General features: G+C 41.0%; 1 protein-coding gene across 1 annotated transcript in view; it reads left to right on the forward strand.

Moving 5' to 3' along the window:
- Positions 1-20,614, forward strand: part of LOC117522410 (HERV-H LTR-associating protein 1) — a 62,477-nt gene that overhangs the window by 14,716 nt on the left and 27,147 nt on the right. Inside the window, exons 7-13 of the mRNA XM_034183804.1 lie at positions 4,182-4,265; positions 4,530-4,586; positions 5,386-5,466; positions 7,167-7,196; positions 7,276-7,365; positions 10,637-10,993; positions 11,081-11,194. Of these exons, the coding sequence (XP_034039695.1) occupies positions 4,182-4,265; positions 4,530-4,586; positions 5,386-5,466; positions 7,167-7,196; positions 7,276-7,365; positions 10,637-10,993; positions 11,081-11,194 (813 nt within the window). The remainder of the gene's footprint in view (positions 1-4,181; positions 4,266-4,529; positions 4,587-5,385; positions 5,467-7,166; positions 7,197-7,275; positions 7,366-10,636; positions 10,994-11,080; positions 11,195-20,614) is intronic.

The following is a 20,614-nucleotide window of genomic DNA, read 5'->3' on the forward strand; positions in this document are numbered from 1 at the left end:
GCTCCGCACCGTGGAAAATTCTACAGCTAGCCAGGCCCCTGTAGTCGGTGCGGACCAAGGTAGCTTAGCCGCCGTTAGTTTCCCTCTGGCAGATCCCGAGCAGCCGGGAAAGCAGGCCGACTGGGTGACTGTGAGAAGGAAGCGTAGTTCTAAACAGAAGCCCCGTGTACACCGCCAACCCGTTCACATCTCTAACCGTTTTTCCCCACTCGACGACACACCCGCCGAGGATCAAACTCTGGTTATTGGCGACTCTGTTTTGAGAAATGTGAAGTTAGCGACACCAGCAACCATAGTCAATTGTCTTCCGGGGGCCAGAGCAGGCGACATTGAAGGAAATTTGAAACTGCTGGCTAAGGCTAAGCGTAAATTTGGTAAGATTGTAATTCACGTCGGCAGTAATGACACCCGGTTACGCCAATCGGAGGTCACTAAAATTAACATTGAATCGGTGTGTAACTTTGCAAAAACAATGTCGGACTCTGTAGTTTTCTCTGGGCCCCTCCCCAATCGGACCGGGAGTGACATGTTTAGCCGCATGTTCTCCTTGAATTGCTGGCTGTCTGAGCGGTGTCCAAAAAATGAGGTGGGCTTCATAGATAATTGGCAAAGCTTCTGGGGAAAACCTGGTCTTGTTAGGAGAGACGGCATCCATCCCACTTTGCATGGAGCAGCTCTCTAGAAATCTGGCCAATTTTCTTAAATCCTCCAAACCGTGACTATCCAGGGTTGGGACCAGGAAGCAGAGTTGTAGTCTTACACACCTCTCTGCAGCTTCTCTCCCCCTGCCATCCCCTCATTACCCCATCCCCGTAGAGACGGTGCCTGCTCCCAGACCACCAATAACCAGCAAAAATCTATTTAAGCATAAAAATTCAAAAAGAAAAAATAATATAGCACTTCAACTGCACCACAGACTAAAACAGTTAAATGTGGTCTATTAAACATTAGGTCTCTCTCTTCTAAGTCCCTGTTAGTAAATGATATAATAATTGATCAACATATTGATTTATTCTGCCTTACAGAAACCTGGTTACAGCAGGATGAATATGTTAGTTTAAATGAGTCAACACCCCCGAGTCACACTAACTGCCAGAATGCTCGTAGCACGGGCCGAGGCGGAGGATTAGCAGCAATCTTCCATTCCAGCTTATTAATTAATCAAAAACCCAGACAGAGCTTTAATTCATTTGAAAGCTTGACTCTTAGTCTTGTCCATCCAAATTGGAAGTCCCAAAAACCAGTTTTATTTGTTATTATCTATCGTCCACCTGGTCGTTACTGTGAGTTTCTCTGTGAATTTTCAGACCTTTTGTCTGACTTAGTGCTTAGCTCAGATAAGATAATTATAGTGGGCGATTTTAACATCCACACAGATGCTGAGAATGACAGCCTCAACACTGCATTTAATCTATTATTAGACTCAATTGGCTTTGCTCAAAATGTAAATGAGTCCACCCACCACTTTAATCATATCTTAGATCTTGTTCTGACTTATGGTATGGAAATTGAAGACTTAACAGTATTCCCTGAAAACTCCCTTCTGTCTGATCATTTCTTAATAACATTTACATTTACTCTGATGGACTACCCAGCAGTGGGGAATAAGTTTCATTACACTAGAAGTCTTTCAGAAAGCGCTGTAACTAGGTTTAAGGATATGATTCCTTCTTTATGTTCTCTAATGCCATATACCAACACAGTACAGAGTAGCTACCTAAACTCTGTAAGTGAGATAGAGTATCTCGTCAATAGTTTTACATCCTCACTGAAGACAACTTTGGATGCCGTAGCTCCTCTGAAAAAGAGAGCTTTAAATCAGAAGTGCCTGACTCCGTGGTATAACTCACAAACTCGCAGCTTAAAGCAGATAACCCGTAAGTTGGAGAGGAAATGGTGTCTCACTAATTTACAAGATCTTCACTTAGCCTGGAAAAAGAGTCTGTTGCTCTATAAAAAAAGCCCTCCGTAAAGCTAGGACATCTTACTACTCATCACTAATTGAAGAAAATAAGAACAACCCCAGGTTTCTTTTCAGCACTGTAGCCAGGCTGACAAAGAGTCAGAGCTCTATTGAGCCGAGTATTCCTTTAACTTTAACTAGTAATGACTTCATGACTTTCTTTGCTAATAAAATTTTAACTATTAGAGAAAAAATTACTCATAACCATCCCAAATATTGTTTGTTCTGTCTGAGTTATTTTCATTAGTTACTTCATCCAAACCATCAACATGTCTATTAGACCCCATTCCTACCAGGCTGCTCAAGGAAGCCCTACCATTATTTAATGCTTCGATCTTAAATATGATCAATCTATCTTTATTAGTTGGCTATGTACCACAGGCTTTTAAGGTGGCAGTAATTAAACCATTACTTAAAAAGCCATCACTTGACCCAGCTATCTTAGCTAATTATAGGCCAATTGCCAACCTTCCTTTTCTCTGAAAAATTCTTGAAAGGGTAGTTGTAAAACAGCTAACTGATCATCTGCAGAGGAATGGTCTATTTGAAGAGTTTCAGTCAGGTTTTAGAATTCATCATAGTACAGAAACAGCATTAGTGAAGGTTACAAATGATCTTCTTATGGCCTCAGACAGTGGACTCATCTCTGTGCTTGTTCTGTTAGACCTCAGTGCTGCTTTTGATACTGTTGACCATAAAATTTTATTACAGAGATTAGAGCATGCCATAGGTATTAAAGGCACTGCGCTGCGGTGGTTTGAATCATATTTATCTAATAGATTACAATTTGTTCATGTAAATGGGGAATCTTCTTCACAGACTAAGGTTAATTATGGAGTTCCACAAGGTTCTGTGCTAGGACCAATTTTATTCACTTTATACATGTTTCCCTTAGGCAGTATTATTAGACGGCATTGCTTAAATTTTCATTGTTACGCAAATGATACCCAGCTTTATCTATCCATGAAGCCAGAGGACACACACCAATTAGCTAAACTACAGGATTGTCTTACAGACATAAAGACATGGATGACCTCTAATTTCCTGCTTTTAAACTCAGATAAAACTGAAGTTATTGTACTTGGCCCCACAAATCTTAGAAACATGGTGTCCCATCTTATCTTAGGGACCTCATAGTACCATTATCACCCCAATAGAGCACTTCGCTCTCAGACTGCAGGCTTACTTGTAGTTCCTAGGGTTTGTAAGAGTAGAATGGGAGGCAGAGCCTTCAGCTTTCAGGCTCCTCTCCTGTGGAACCAGCTACCAATTCGGATTAGGGAGACAGACACCCTCTCTACTTTTAAGATTAGGCTTAAAACTTTCCTTTTTGCTAAAGCTTATAGTTACGGCTGGATCGGGTGACTCTGAACCATCCCTTAGTTATGCTGCATCGGGTGACTCTGAACCATCCCTTAGTTATGCTGCTATAGACTTAGACTGCTGGGGGGTTCCCATGATGCACTGAGTGTTTCTTTCTCTTTTTGCTCTGTATGCACCACTCTGCGTTTAATCATTAGTGATTGATCTCTGCTCTCTTCCACAGCATGTCTTTTTCCTGGTTCTCTCCCTCAGCCCCAACCAGTCCCAGCAGAAGACTGCCCCTCCCTGAGCCTGGTTCTGCTGGAGGTTTCTTCCTGTTAAAAGGGAGTTTTTCCTTCCCACTGTCGCCAAGTGCTTGCTCACAGGGGGTCGTTTTGACCGTTGGGGTTTTTCTGTAATTATTGTATGGCTTTGCCTTACAATATAAAGCGCCTTGGGGCAACTGTTTGTTGTGATTTGGCGCTATAGAAATAAAATTGATTCGATTTGATTTGATTCATATTGATTCAGTGGTTCAAAACGCTTATTCCTATCAATGAAGTACATCAGCCACCACTAATTACTACCACCTGTCCACAGATAGATGTACAAACATGAATACTTTTATGTTGTGTTGCCACCCGGTCAATTAATGTGCAGCGACCTTAAACACTAATGTACTGAAGAATGAAGCATAGAGTAACTCACCTGGATCTCACTCACATAACGTCTAATCCCATATTACCATTATCACTGCCACTGTGACACACCAAATTTCCCCATAGTTGAAGATCAAATAAAGGATTATCTTAACTGAACTGAACTTACATTTAAAATGGATTTTTCAGATAAAAAAAAACATATTAATGGTCTACAGACATACTTTAAATTATTATTATTTTGTTCCCCCCATTAGATTTTACTGCCATTCTGTTGGACGTGATGGGAAACTCAACCAGTTACCTTCAGGAGATTTTCAAATCTGCGTCCATATTATCAGGTCAGTCATGTGACATGTGTCAGCTGTCCTGCTCTGTGGCATCAGCCGGTTTCAAAGCACTCACAAAATTCTTAATTTTACCCATTACTAAGTTATTATGTTGATCGGATTGGAATGTGAATTCTGGACCCTGACATGTACAGTGATTTTGGATTGTTATTGTAGCTGGGTTTTTTAAATTAAAGAATTAATGATTATTTTATTGACCTGTGGTCCGTGTCACTGCTTAATAATGTACTCTGTGTTGTTGTCTTTGTGTGTCAGTCAGCCAGAGGAATAATTCAGACTGCATTTACATCTGTGTGATGGCGGGGAAGAAGGGTGAGTCCAGCTCCAAAAACGGCTTTTCCAGGTTCTGCCGTGGTACACTTAAAAAAGTGTTGATCATCACAACAGGTTGAAACTCATTTTCTAATTGTGCACAATCACTTCTGTTGAAATATTTGCTGGAATAATTTTTGTAAATATTTTCCTTCAAATTCAAGACAGTTGAACTTTGACACAAAAATGACCATCAATCCCAGTCAAACAGTTAAACATTAACATGACGGAAGTAAACAATTCCCCCCTCCAAAAAAAACCCCCAAAAGAAATAACAGCTAACATATCAAATCAAATCAATTTTATTTATATAGCGCCAAATCACAACAAACAGTTGCCCCAAGGCCCTTTATATTGTAAGGCAAAAGCCATACAATAATTACAGAAAAACCCCAACGGTCAAAACGACCCCTGTGAACAAGCACTTGGGGACAGTGGGAAGGAAAAACTCCCTTTTAACAGGAAGAAATTAGGGTAGGGTAGCTACATATTAGGGTAGCTGTGTCACATAATTTATTTGACCAATTTAGAAGCTACTAAGTTACTAAGCTGCCACGCTCAAAGTGTTGTCACACTGAAAAATGGCCCAGACTATGGATCAGTTTGAAGCCAAACCAAACTGAAAGGTCTGATGCCCCAAACAAAACGAGGTGGGTGTGAAAGCACCCAGACACTTCACTACATTTACTAATCTTTGCTAGTAAAGGTGACGTTACTCCTCACGTTGACATCTTATTTTAGTTAATTCGATGAGGATGAAGACGAGTCAGAAAGTTAATACATGGCATGTTGTGTCCAGAAAGAGAGATGCCGAACCTGTGGGAGGCAGGTGCCATTACACCACTCTTTAACCGGACCATCGTTGAAGGTCCTCACGTCGGTAAGTCACCACAGTCACTTCATGTGTGTCAAAAATGTTTGTGTGCATACAAACTGTTTGTCTTGGACTTCATTTCATTCAGTCATTAAGAAATACAAATGCTATGGTACTGTATGTTAATGGAATCTGTCTGGAGGAGGCACTTCTCAAAACATGAGTGACTGTGCAAGTGTTGTATAGTAAAGTAAAAATACTTCACTACTGTACGTTTTGGGAGACTTTCTGCTTTACTTGAGTTTTTTTAAATTCAGCTTACTTTCACTTTTACTTAACTACATTTCCGACCTTAATTGCATACTTCTACTCCGATACATTTTCTATGTGCCATGCCGTTAATCGTTACAAAAAAAAAAAAAACGCGCACACACACACACACGAAAAAACTCGTGTTTTCACCCAGAGACACCACTGATTACTAGTGACTGCAAGGAAATCAGTCTGATTTGTCATGAGGCATGTCCGGTAGGCTCTTTTGCAGTTTGGGAACTTGGGGGGGTGTTTGTCAGGAAAATGATCATTTCTCTACATTGATTACAGACCTGCAGCGGGTCTGTAATCAACTTTTCTGCAACGCAGCTTTGCTTTGAACCTTGAACAAATCGAAGCAGTGATTCGCAGGTCGAAGCAGTGCTTCGATCTATGATTCGTGTATTATGTTTCGCTTTATCCTAGTTTTTCCCCGCTAAAACCCTGAAGAGCATATGTCTGTGAGTAATATTTTTATGTTAAATCAACCTGTTATGGTCTTCTGAAACAGTTGATAGATGTACGTATTATAGAACTTAAAAACGGGACCGATGCTAACACATTAGCATGTCTATGGCGTTTTCAATGTTAAAGGTAGCATTAAGCTGTTCGTATCAGCATGTTTGTGTTGACTTGTGTTCATTGTCGTAAAACAGTCAAATTGTAACTTTTTAAATTTATTTTTATTCATATATTATAGCAACAACAATCACAGTCTACATAATAGTCAATAATAATAGACTAATAATGTTACAATACAATTTTAGAGAAAGACAAAAAGAACCTAATGAAACAAAACACAACAGAAAAGATAAAACCATGTAACAATGAAAATAAATACGTATAGAAATAAATAACTGTTTCCTGTGAACACCTAGTGAGTAGCCTCCTCTCGTTTAGGTTTTGAAACCTTGTTTCTGAGGTGTTTTTTAGTGATGTGCACAATTTTTAGTATTTTGACTAATAATACCAGTCATTTACAAGCCTAGATAAACTTGTATAAAAAAAAAAAGAGTCCGTTTTTGATTATTAACATTGTACTTTTACTTTCAATACTTGAGTACATTTAGTTGTACATTACTTGTCATACTTAAGTACAATAAATACTAGATACTTTAAGACTTTTACTTGCGTAGCATTTCAGTCGGTTACTTGAACTTCTACCAAAGTCATTTTTTTTAATGGGTATCTGTACTTTTACTTAAGTGTGATTTTCCGGTACTTCCGATACAACACTGCTGTGCAAGAAGGAGAATAGTGAGGGAAGCCACCAAGACACCCAGACAACTTTGAAGGAGTTATAGGCTTCTGTGACTGGAGAAACTCTGCATCCTGCAACTTTTGTTTGTTGCATCGTTATTGATGGAACAGAGAAGGATTTAAATACAGTGGATAAAATCTAGGCTTGTTTCTCCCATGTGCCTTGTAACAATTTTTTTTTTTTTATATCATAGGTAATGTTTCATCCTTCAAAATACCTTTTGGTGAGTAAGCAAACTTAAAAAGAAGAAAAACTTGAAGTGAGTTTCTGTTGAATTTCCAAATATTTATTTTAAACCTCAGAACTGCACCAACCGCCCACCAATCTGAGTCACATCTCGCCATCTGGGATGAGCACCATGTTGACCAGCAGAGTCCATTCCACAGATCGTGGTGAGTCTCCACAGGGTTCCTGTCAGAACTTCTTCAGGCTGTCTCATGTTTCCCACACTGACTTTGTAACATTGTCAAATGGATTCCGTTCAAACAGGCTGCTTTGGATTCACATGCCCACATTTGGCTCAGTGTTTTTGTGACTGGATGATCATTTTTGGATAAATTTATTTTGTAAAGGCCAAGAAGGTTAAAGATAAAAGTGTCCACTGAATGTCAGCATCTAGAAAAAAAACAATAAAAATAAACAGGCGGCAAATACATTTTTATTCTTCTGTAACACTTTAATAATCTGTTGATCTCTTGGTTCTGGGAAGATTTAATAAATTCTGATCACTTATCAAAGAGAAGTTTGGTTTCAAAAAAAGACTTGTTGCGATACAAGGTCAAAGGTTAAAAGGGGCTGCAGACTGCAACCTTCTTTCGAATGTTCCTGTACTAAAAAAAGACAAACAAGCAGTGTGCTGCAAAATGTTAATTAAAAATGAAGAGCAATGCACTGCAAAAAGTTAATTAATAAAGGTGAGCGGTGCACTGCAAATTGTTATTTAAAAATGAAGAGCAATGCGCTGCAAAAAGTTAATTAAGAAAGATGGGGGGTGCACTTCAAAATGTCAATTAAAAAAGATGTGCAGTGGTTTGGTGGGCTTCACCTCTAACACTCACTGGATCCATTCGCAGCCAAGTGTGAAGCGACTGGGATGAGGATCAGCACCTCTAAATCTGAGGCTGTGGTTCTCAGCTGGAAACCAATGGACTGCCTGCTCTGGGCAGGGAGTGCGGTCTTGCCCCAAGTGAAGGAGTTCAAGTACCTCGGGGTCTTGTTCATGAGTGAGGAGACAATGGAGCCTGAGATTGGCCGGAGAATCGGCGCAGCAGGGGCGGTATTGCATTCACTCTACTGTACTGTTATTACAAAACGAGAGCTGAGCCAAAATGCAAAGTTCTCGATCTACTGGTCAATCTTCATTCCTACTCTCACCTATGCTCATGAGTGTTGGGTCATGACTGAAAGAACTAGATCGGGGATACAAGCGGACGAAATGGGCTTCTTGAGGAGGGTGGCTGGTGAGAAGTTCGGTCATCCATGTGGAGCTTGGAGTAGAGCCGCTGCACCTTCACATTGAAAGAAGCCAGCTGAGGTGGTTTGAGCATCTGGTAAGGATGCCCCCTAGGCCCCTCCCTATAGGGAGGTGTTCCAGGCGCATCCATCTGGAAGGATACCCAGAGGAAGACCCAGGACAAGGTGCTGAGATGATTTCCACAATGGCCTGGGAACGCCTGGGGATCCCCCAGTCAGAGGTGGTTAAGGTGGTCTGGAAAAGGGACGTCTGGGGTCCCCTGCTAGAGCTGTTGCCCCCACGACCTGATCCCGGTGTCCCAGAACGAACATTCCGCCCCTAAAAATTGATCCGCCTTGCCTCCACTGCGCATGTGTCATTTCGGAGCTCAGCAGCTCGTCTGAGACAGAGTTTCTTCACCCAAAGTGATGAAATAGATTAATGGGATTATTAACCATTAGATGACAAGGTAAAACCTCTTAAATCATCTAAAGTCAGTTTTAAGCAGAAACAAAGCCTTTTGAAGCAGATACTCAGTAACATTTCAAAATGACCAGCATGCAGTGAGCAGCTGCGGCACTCTGATCACTTCCTCCATCTTTTATGATGAAATATTGCTGAATTTATGTGGAAATGATTATTTTACAAAAGCTTCAGATATCTGTCGCTGAGGTAGATGATAACTGGAGTGCAGTTTTAAACAGAAATGATGTGATAATTGGTGAACCGCAACAAATGACGCATGCGCAGTGAAGGCATGGCGGACCAATTTTTAGGGGGGACTGTTTGGTCGGTGACACCGAATTAGCAGTTGAAGATGAGTATGTGATGAGGTGAGTGCAATGCACTGCAAAATGTTAATTAAAAAAGTTGAGCAATGCACTACAAATGATTAACAAAAAAGACAAACAGTGGACTGCAAAATGTTAATTAAAAAGATGAGCAGTGCACTGCAAAATGTTAACTAAATATTCAGTGCACTGCAAAATGTTAATTAAAAAGGCGAGCAGTGCACTGCAAAGGGTTGATTTAAACAGATGAGCACTGCAAAAATGTTAATTAAAAAGATGAGTGCTGCATTGCAAATGGTTAATTAAAAAGATGAGCACTGCACTGCAAAATGTTAATTAAAAAGATGAGCAGTGAACTGGAAATGGTTAATTATAAAGATGAGCAGTGGACTGCAAAATGGTTCATTAAAAAGATAAGCAGTGCGCTGCAAAATGTTAACATGTTAACATGCAAAATGCTAATTAAAAAGATGAGTGGTGCATTGCAAATGGTTAATTAAAAAGATGAGCACTGCACTGCAAAATGGTTCATTAAAAAGATAAGCAGTGCACTGCAAAATGTTAACTTACATGTTCAGTGCACTGCAAAACGTTAATTAAAAAGATGAGCAGTGCACTGCAAAATGTTAACTAAATATTCAGTGCACTGCAAAATGTTAATTAAAAAGGCGAGCAGTGCACTGCAAAGGGTTGATTTAAACAGATGAGCACTGCAAAAATGTTAATTAAAAAGATGAGTGCTGCATTGCAAATGGTTAATTAAAAAGATAAGCACTGCACTGCAAAATGGTTCATTAAAAAGATAAGCAGTGCGCTGCAAAATGTTAACATGTTAACATGCAAAATGCTAATTAAAAAGATGAGTGGTGCATTGCAAATGGTTAATTAAAAAGATGAGCACTGCACTGCAAAATGGTTCATTAAAAAGATAAGCAGTGCACTGCAAAATGTTAACTTACATGTTCAGTGCACTGCAAAATGTTAATTAAAAAGATGAGCACTGCACTGCAAAAATGTTAATTAAAAAGATGAGCACTGCACTGCAGAATGTTAATTAAAAAGATAAGCAGTGCACTGCAAAATGTTAACTTACATATTCAGTGCACTGCAAAATGTTAATTAAAAAGATGAGCACTGCACTGCAAAAATGTTAATTAAAAAGATGAGCACTGCACTGCAGAATGTTAATTAAAAAGATGAGCAGTGGACTGGAAATGGTTAATTAAAAGACGAGCAGTGCACTGCAAAATGTTAAGGTGAGCAGTGCACTGAAAATTTTAATTAAAAAGGCAAGCAGTGCACTGCAAATGGTTAATTAAAAGACGAGCAGTGGGCTGCAAAATATTAATTAAAAAGACACACACATTGAAAAGTGCTCAAAGAATTTTGTTTTTGTCTTGTCTGCATTTGATTGATTAGGGTTGTCAACAATGACTGAAGCAACCGTTGCAACAACAGCAAAGATCACAACTGCCCAACTGCAGGCAACGTTTCAGAAACCAACAACCTTCAAGCCACCGAGTCAAACAGCACAAGTCACTTCAATGACGACACAACAAGCTGTAGAATCACTGACGAGTATTTTTCAACCGATCAGAACCTCAGCGGAGCCACTCCCCACAGTGTTTGTTACCACGGCAGCACCTACAACTACAGCCAAAACTCAAACAACCACAGCATCAGCCAATCCCACGACCTGCTCACCAGGCACCAGTCTGAGCCCGCGGATTACAGCAGCACAGCCAACTGCAACAACCCGACGCACACCTTCCACAGGTGCACACAGTGTTCCGATTGTCCTTATACATCCTCCACTGAGGTTTCCAGCGTGATCTGACTGAATCGTCTCGTGTGTATCTTCAGGTCATCCAATAACATTTTCTTCTGAGCATCACACAGCTGGAAAGACCATCGTGTTTACAAGCAAGAAACCAGCAAACGCATCATCCAGCATGTCGAGGGTCCCAGAGAAACCAGGTAAACAGTCTGTTGGATCAGAAGGTGTGACATAATGTTCAATATTTATCAGCTCATGTGTAGAGGCAGTGGTGGGCACAGCTAACCAAAAAGTTAGCTTCAATAACCGTAAATCCGCTAACTGAAAAGTTCACTTTTATAACACTAAACCAATAAAATTTTTTTTTTAGCAAAAGTTAGAGCTAACTGCTAACTTTTAATATTGACTGAGTACGCTGTTGGCTAAGCCAGTTTCAAGTTTAAGCACCACAAGTGCTGCTGGATAATTTCAAAAGCAATCACAAACCAACAACGAGCCAGAGCTTCTGCCTTTGTGCACCCTGCCCACTCTTGTTTATAAACTGCACAAAAAACCCCCGGCAACCACCTTTTACTTTCAGTATGCATCGACTCAAACAGTTGGCAGGAGACATGAATCACAAAGCACTTTTTACTTATGGTTTCATTTCAAAACAACTGATTCCGGACAGGTTATTGAAATTAACGGCAACTCTGCCATTTTTACAAAGTAAAAATATGATATTGCACATATCTTTTAAAGTATTGCGCTAATTCTGAAGGTTTGAGCTTTAACAGAAACACAAGCCAAAAGGCACATCAAAATGCATAAAACACTGCCATCTACTGGATGGGACTTTGAATACCAACTGTAATTTGTGTGTGGTATTTGCCCTATTTGAGGTTTCAACTCCTGCAAAATCTTGCAACATTTTGGAGAGTTCGCATTGAGATGGTCTGATAAGGCCGCAATTTAACCGCTGCACACAGACAACAGCATTAACATCGCAACATAAAACTCTTTGTGTATTGTGCCTAAAACTCTCATTCAAGGATTCAAGGATTCAAAAGGAGTTTGTCATATGCACATAGGAACATGTTCCCTGCACAATGAAATGTGTTTACTGCATTTTTACCCATCCTAATTGCCAGTTAGGAGCAGAGGTCGCCTTTATTGGCGCCCGGGTACCAGCTCCAGATGTATATCCCTGCCCTAGGTCACAAGCAGGGCTGAGCAAACCTTGACTGGCCTCATGACACACTTAACAAACAACACCACACATAAGCCGGTCCGGTACATGAACACATATAAAAGCACACACAAGGAAAGAATTGGGAAAAGAAAAACCTCCATTGCTGCTGTGTTGAACTCACGCAGCAGCACTGGAGAGCAAAAAAACCCATAGCACAGAAAAACAGTCATAACAAAAAACAAATCACGACAGACGACAGCCGAGACTTGGATGTGTCCAGTGTCCAAACAGACAGCCCGGAAGGCCGCCCGTGGCGCCATCGACAGGCCTTATCTGTCCATCCTGGGGGGGATCCCAGTCCTGAATCAGTCCACCAGAGTCTCAAGGTCCCACAGTCAACATCTCAGGACTGGGAAGGGAGGGAGGGGGGGGGGTAGACGAAGAGGCGGGGGAGACGAGGAGCGAGGCTATCAGGAGTGTTCCTCGGGGGGAGGATTTTATCCCAGCAGCCTTGAAGGACAGCTGGTGTTTGGAAACCAAATAAATATCCAGATTAACAGACGCCTGGCAGATTCCACAGTCTGAAACTTCAGAGTGGCTCCCAAATACATCTGAATAGAGGAGATGTGGTCTTACTGACGATCAAAGCGGTTTTCCAGTGCAGCCATTCTCCCCGAGATGGATTCCAACTTGCGGTTGACACCTGCCGACTGAGCTGACACTGCCCTTCCAATCGAATCAATCATGTGGGGCAGCCTGGACGGGCCAATTAATGCCGCCTCCACCTTCTTAATTTTCCGGTAAACCAGTGCTATGGCCGCCTCACACAGCAGAAACCCGGTCACCACAGCTCCAAATAAGTAAACATCTTCAACGTCCTCCACAGACAATGTGTACAGGCACATGACTTGCCACCTCCGCCAGCTGTCCATCAAGTAACCAGCCACATGTGTCCCGGCAGGACAGGTCGGGTCCTCCGCTCCCAAGTGTCTTGTGGAAAAAAATAGTGTCAATTGCGTTCAGAGACCACTTGATCAGATCCATTTTGCCGTTTTCCAGAGGAGCAGGGCTGGCAGCCTCACAGACAAAACACGGTACAGTAGCAGGAAAGTTAGGGAGGGAGGAGGAGAGAAAAATGCGACCGTCCTGACCGAGAGCAAGAAGGCAATATATATATATATATATATATATATATATACATACACTCAACAAAAATATAAATGCAACACTTTTGGTTTTGCTCCCATTTTGTATGAGATGAACTCAAAGATCTAAAACTTTTTCCACTTACACAATATCACCATTTCCCTCAAATATTGTTCACAAACCAGTCTAAATCTGTGATAGTGAGCACTTCTCCTTTGCTGAGATAATCCATCCCACCTCACAGGTGTGCCATATCAAGATGCTGATTAGACACCATGATTAGTGCACAGGTGTGCCTTAGACTGTCCACAATAAAAGGCCACTCTGAAAGGTGCAGTTTTATCACACAGCACAATGCCACAGATGTCGCAAGATTTGAGGGAGCGTGCAATTGGCATGCTGACAGCAGGAATGTCAACCAGAGCTGTTGCTCCTGTATTGAATGTTCATTTGTCTACCATAAGCCATCTCCAAAGGCGTTTCAGAGAATTTGGCAGTACATCCAACCAGCCTCACAACCACAGACCACATGTAACCACACCAGCCCAGGACCTCCACATCCAGCATGTTCACCTCCAAGATAGTCTGAGACCAACCACTCGGACAGCTGCTGAAACAATCGGTTTGCATAACCAAAGAATTTCTGCACAAACTGTCAGAAACCGTCTCAGGGAAGCTCATCTGCATGCTCGTCGTTCTCATCGGGGTCTCCACCTGACTCCAGTTCGTCGTCGTAACCGACTTGAGTGGGCAAATGCTCACATTTGCTGGCATTTGGCACGTTGGAGAGGTGTTCTCTTCACGGATGAATCCCGGTTCACACTGTTCAGGGCAGATGGCAGAGAGCGTGTGTGCCGTCGTGTGGGTGAGCGGTTTTCTGATGTCATTGTTGTGGATCGAGCGGCCCATGGTGGCGGTGGGGTTATGGTATGGGCAGGCGTCTGTTGTTGATGAAGAACACAGGTGCATTTTATTGATGGCATTTTGAATGCACAGAGATACCGTGACGAGATCCTGAGGCCCATTGTTGTGCCATACATCCAAGAACATCACCTCATGTTGCAGCAGGATAATGCACGGCCCCATGTTGCAAGGATCTGTACACAATTCTTGGAAGCTGAAAATGTCCCAGTTCTTGCATGGCCGGCATACTCACCGGACATGTCACCCATTGAGCATGTTTGGGATGCTCTGGACCATCGTATACGACAGCGTGTACCAGTTCCTGCCAATATCCAGCAACTTCGCACAGCCACTGAAGAGGAGTGGACCAATATTCCACAGGCCACAATTGACAATCTGATCAACTCTATGCAAAGGAGATGTGTTGCACTGCATGAGGCAAATGGTGGTCACACGAGATACTGACTGGTATCCCCCCCCCCAATAAAACAAAACTGCACCTTTCAGAGTGGCCTTTTATTGTGGGCAGTCTAAGGCACACCTGTGCACTAATCATGGTGTCTAATCAGCATCTTGATATGGCACACCTGTGAGGTGGGATGGATTATCTCAGCAAAGGAGAAGTGCTCACTATCACAGATTTAGACTGGTTTGTGAACAATATTTGAGGGAAATGGTGATATTGTGTATGTGGAAAAAGTTTTAGATCTTTGAGTTCATCTCATACAAAATGGGAGCAAAACCAAAAGTGTTGCGTTTATATTTTTGTTGAGTGTATATATACATACATATATATACATATATATATACATACATACATATACATATATATATACATACATACATATACATATATATATATACATATATATATACATATATATATATACACATATATATATATACATATATATATATACATATATATATATACATATATATATATATACATATATATATATATACATATACATATATATATACATATATATATATACATATACATATATATATATACATATATATATATAGGACATGCCCAGCTCGCCACAATTTCTCTTATAACTCACTCGACTGGTAAGCATTGAAAGCCGAGATAGGCATGTCGCAACTTGTCCTCTGACACGCCGAAACGAAGGCGTTCTTTGTCTCGCTCGAACAGCGAATCGGTCGTGACGCACAAAGCCTCCGTGCGGCTTTCCACGACAAAATCTCTTTTTAAAAGTGAAATCTGCTGGAAAATTGTTGATGTCCAGCTCCTGTGATAAACAGAGAAAGTGCACACGACGGTCCCAGCTCCACACAGCCATCCGTTTAGAAATAATCTGGTGGTTCATGCCTGTCGTCGCGGCTTGGAGCACGGCGCGCCATTGTGGGCCGTCCTTAAAGCTGTAGTAATAGTCCTTATTCTCTGTGAAGCCCGTAAAATTTTCACCGAAAGCCAGATAAATTTTTCGAATGGTTTCCAGGTGCCAGTCTCTAACAGCTTCTGAAAAAATTCTGATGGAAAAAAACCCCAAATCATTCCGCCATTTCCAGACAATGAAAATCCGATGACGGGGCGGGGCCACTCCTTCCACAAGGCGTGCTCACAGGCGAATGACGTCACCGACAGGCGTGGAAAAACTCACGCATGCACACAAGGGTTCAAGCTTGTCTGACGTGAAAACACATGAATCAAATCCATACTGTTAAAGGAGATTGACGTGCGGGCGGATTGCAGCGTCGGCTCGCAGCCGCCGCGACGCTCCGCCACAGGAAAAACACCTCTGTTGGAAGCCTTAAGGACAAGTTGGAACATGTCCAGCTGTTAAACAATTTCTCATATACTCACTCCACTGAAAGCCATCAAAAGCTGCCTGGATTTTACAAATGGTTATCAACACGGAGGTGTTTTTCCTGTGCCGCCGCACCGCGCCGGCTGCGTCCCGACGCGCGGACCCGTCCGCATGTCTTTCATTAAAAAAATCTCCTTTATCAGTGGAATATCCGGATAAAATGCTGAAACCGACTTCTTCTGAAACTTCTCTGTTCTCTCACGACGTCTTGGATCAATAGAGCCTGAAATGTGGAGGTTTTCAGCTTGAAACAGGCTGACGACGGCGCCTGGGAGTGCTGCACGACGTCTCGCACCGTGGGAAGTCCTTAAAGCGACAGTATCACCTCAAAATCTCTCATCAGCCGTTAAAATTTTCACCAAAAACCAGCTTAATTTTTCGAACCGTGTCCACTTCGATGTGCCTCACAGGTTTAGAAAAAATTTTGATCAAACAAAACGCCAGTCTCTCAGCAACTTCTCAGACAAAGGAATTCCGACGAGGGGCTGGATGACTCCTCCCACAAGGAATGCTCACAGGCGAATGACGTCACCGACAGGCGTGGAAAAGCTCACGCATGTGCACGAGGGTTCAAGCATGTCTGACGTAAAAACATATGAATGAAAGCCATATAGTTTTTTAAAAAAATAAAAAGGACCTATACTTTATTGACAGCCCTCGTATATATGACGTGGGTTTATAGACATTGTTACTGTGTTTGTTTGTTTGTAAACCTGCGAGAAGCTCAGGTTGTTTCACCATTATTTACAGTGGGTGGGGATCACTTCCTGTTCATGTCATTCTGAAGGAAACTGAAGTTTTGCTCTTTAACATCCTGCTTATTGTCCTTTACAATACTGTTTGTTCCAGAGTAATATATATATATATATATATATATATATATATATATATATATATATATATATATATATATATATATATAATGTCTGAAATGCAGTTTGCGTTTATGAATATCCACGGAGGTTAAGCACACATGGAATATTTTGAATATTTGTTTCGCACGTTTTCAGGGTCTCATGCAGCAGTCTCTTAAAAATGTTGTCAAAAGCATAAAAAGTTACATTTTGGTCATGTAATGTTCATTTTCAGTTGTCGTCTTTTCAATGATTGATATACACACAACATGAAATGGAAAGGTAACACATCATTCACTGATATCATTCTGAGTGTTAAGGGCCTTTCACACGAAAGGCCCTTAACACTGCATTTGAGATTCACAAAGAAGTTGGGGTATTCACACTCCCATCCAGTAGATGGCAGTGTTCTATACACTTTGACAAGGGGGAGGAAGGAGGAGGAAATAATGAGTGGAGATCATTTGAATTTCCCATAATGCCTTTTGGCACGTGTTTCTGTTAAAGCTCAAACCTTCAGAAATAGCGCATTACTTTAAAAGATATGTGCGATATGTCATATTTTCACTTTGTAAAAATGACAGTCGCCATTAATGTCAATAAACTGTCCAGAATTAGTTATTTTTAAATGAAACCATAAGCGAAAAGTGCTTTGCGATTCATATCTCCTGCCCACTGAGTCAATGCATGTTGGAAGTAGATTCTGCTTTTTTTTTTTTCTTCTTTTTCTTTTCAATAGCAGCCGGTCCACCCTCTTTTGCTGGCAGAGAACTGAACTTCTCACTTTCAGCAAAAAGAATGTTAGCTGACTAAAAGTTAGCGGAACTAAATTTAGTGGAAGCTAAGTGGTCTGCTGATGGTTTTCAAAGTTAGCTGAAAAGCTAATCTGCTAACAAAGAAGAGTGGCCGTAATAAATATTTAGGAAACCTAAATTTTTGGAGTAGAGTTAAATTTGTCTCATTAATACTTGCAAATGCACAGAGGGTGATTTACAAATATCCTTTGATTTGTACATGTGCTTTGTGATCCACAAACACAAATTTCTGATTTGTAACTTGTGTGTGGGTTTTTGCAAATAAACTTTTATTTGCAAAACTGAAAATTCTGCTTTATGAAGGGTGATCAGCATTGGTGGATCACCAAACACGCGAATTGAGTATACAAATGTTGGGCGTTTGTTGTCGTCCGCAACAAAAGTGGCCAAAAATGACAGATGTCTCAGTCTGAATTGGGGATATATTAACCCTCTGGGGTCCGAGGGCATTTTTTGGACAGTTCACTCGCCTGGCATAAATGTTTTATTATTGCTGTTAACAGCTCTCCCTACATCCCACAATCAAGTTTTATGTCTCTTTTTTCAGGACAACCTGTGCTTTCATAATATATATGCTTTTGTTGTGTTTTATAAGTGTAATAAAGGTTTACAAACAAAAATAAGAAAGAGAAAAGCGGAAAATAATTTTCCACACACATTTATTCAAAACATACATGAAACTATAATAAACAAGTGTTTTGACACTTTATAAAGGTAATTTGAGGTCTTGTGTGAAAGACTGTACAACAAAAAGGTTCAAACAAGAAACACAAATGCACATTTTGAACAATATATACAAAATGGTCTATATGTTTTTTTTTTTCTTCTTCTTCATCTCAAAGCAATTTGTGTCTGCTATTACACAAAGGTTACAACACAAACTTCTACTTACTCTGTTTAGGACTGTTCTGTACTGCTCCTAAAGCAGCTTTCACGTGAGATTGTCATCAGAGGCTCTCCGTCTGCTTTCAGTGATTGCTGTGCGTAATGGCGCAGCGCACACTGAATATGTACTAATAGTATGTACTCGTTGGAGCACCCAGGGGGTTATTCAAACAGGCCAACTAGTAACATATCACTCCTGAAAACGATCTTTGGCTTTTCACATGAGGTAAATCTGCCCTACGATTGGATTTTGTAAAACCATGTGATGGTGAACCAATTCCAATTGGACACTCATATTGCGCACGTCATCACACAGCTTCTATGAGGAGTACAAAGATGAGATGACCGATGGCTGGCTCGAAAGTCAGCAGAGTTAACTTTTCAGCAAAAAAGAGTATGTTTCTATCTCATATCATTAAAAAGTTATTTAGAATTTAGTAAAGCTTGGTCTTAGCCGTTGTATACGATGGCATCGGCCCCAGAGGGTTAATAATATACAGTGAGTATATGACAAACAGTCATGGATGTATAGCACATGTCAATATATGCATTATACATCCGTGATCCGCAAATGGATCGGACGCATTGCGATTATCATGGAGGTATTACAGATGTATTGACAGTGTGTTGCGCACGCGTTGCACATGCACTGCATCTGCATTGCGGTCATAACTGAAGTGCATTCGGGCCTTTTGGCATCACTATTCACACCAACACCACAGCCTCTGGAGCAATTGCTGGACTTGGACAAGTTGATTGGAGTAAACAAGCAGTGAACAGGACAAGTGGTGACGTCAGCGGATCGCATCAGAGCGCAGCTCGTCTGAACGATTATAACAAGAAGTTAAATCTGTTATAAACATAGGAATAAATACTCTAACAGCTGCAGACAAGAAGGAAAAAACATGCAACTGTTTTATCAAGCCATAACAATGTAAACAAGTCAAATAATTACCTTTTTAGACGGCTCAAAATGCTTTCTGCAGCATGTTAGGTGCACGCAAACGGCTCAGGCTGCAGCGTCCTCTGTGATTCAGGAAGTGATTAGAGCCATTTTCAACAGCGAATTTGCAGAAAACATGATTAATCTGCCACGAAATAATAATTTTATATACGCAACAGCTAGTGCAGAGCGTGTGGCAGCAGGACACAGGTCGTGCTGCTGCGTGAAGCAAAACATCCGCCTGTCAGTGAACCTTTATGTTGTTGGATGGCGTTTTTGGGGATCCATAACTACATCTGTACTAGGGCTGGGTGATTTTCTCCCCCCCAGAAATCTTTGTTGTTGTTTTTTTTTATTAAAAAACTCGATTTTTGATTTTTGTTTGTTTTTGTTTTTTCTTTGTCCAAGAGTTCATCATTTTCAGTGTTGCTGTATTTCTCTTCAAGGTAGTGCATGATATGATATTTCTTTTTATTGTAGCAGTGAGCTCCACATCTTCCTCCTCTGGCTGAAGAAGACTTGTTTTAAACAGATGCAGCACAGGTTTGATGAATGAAACACTGACATATGATTCCCCGGACAGGGCGTCAGTGAAGTCCTGGAGTGGCTTTACTGCTCTATTTATGGCCTCTAAAACTTGCAGATCTTGCCACGTGGGAACAAAATGGCGAGTTTTTTTATCTGCACTCAGAACACGAGCTATAGCCTTCTCTTGTTCCAGAAATCGCTGTATCATTTTTTGGCGAGAACCCCATCTTATGGGTGACTCTGTTACCAGCTGATGAAGCGGAAGACCCAACTCTGCCTGAACTTCTGCCATGTCCCTTCTTTTTTTCCAACTGTAAGAAAATGAAGAAATCGCCTTTTTACCCACGCCAGTGGCACAGTCAATCCGTTCATCTTTTACACCATTCACTGTAATTAAAAGAAAAAATATATACATTTAAGTCAAGCACATGCAATTTCTTTTCACAAGCAAGCACTCCTCACACACAGCATAAGTGTAAAGTATCTTTAAGCTTTAACCTAAGATTTTCCCCGATCAGTGTATGGCAAGTTACTTAA

Source organism: Thalassophryne amazonica, chromosome 12 (genome assembly GCF_902500255.1).
Source record: "Thalassophryne amazonica chromosome 12, fThaAma1.1, whole genome shotgun sequence".
NCBI lineage: Eukaryota > Metazoa > Chordata > Actinopteri > Batrachoidiformes > Batrachoididae > Thalassophryne > Thalassophryne amazonica.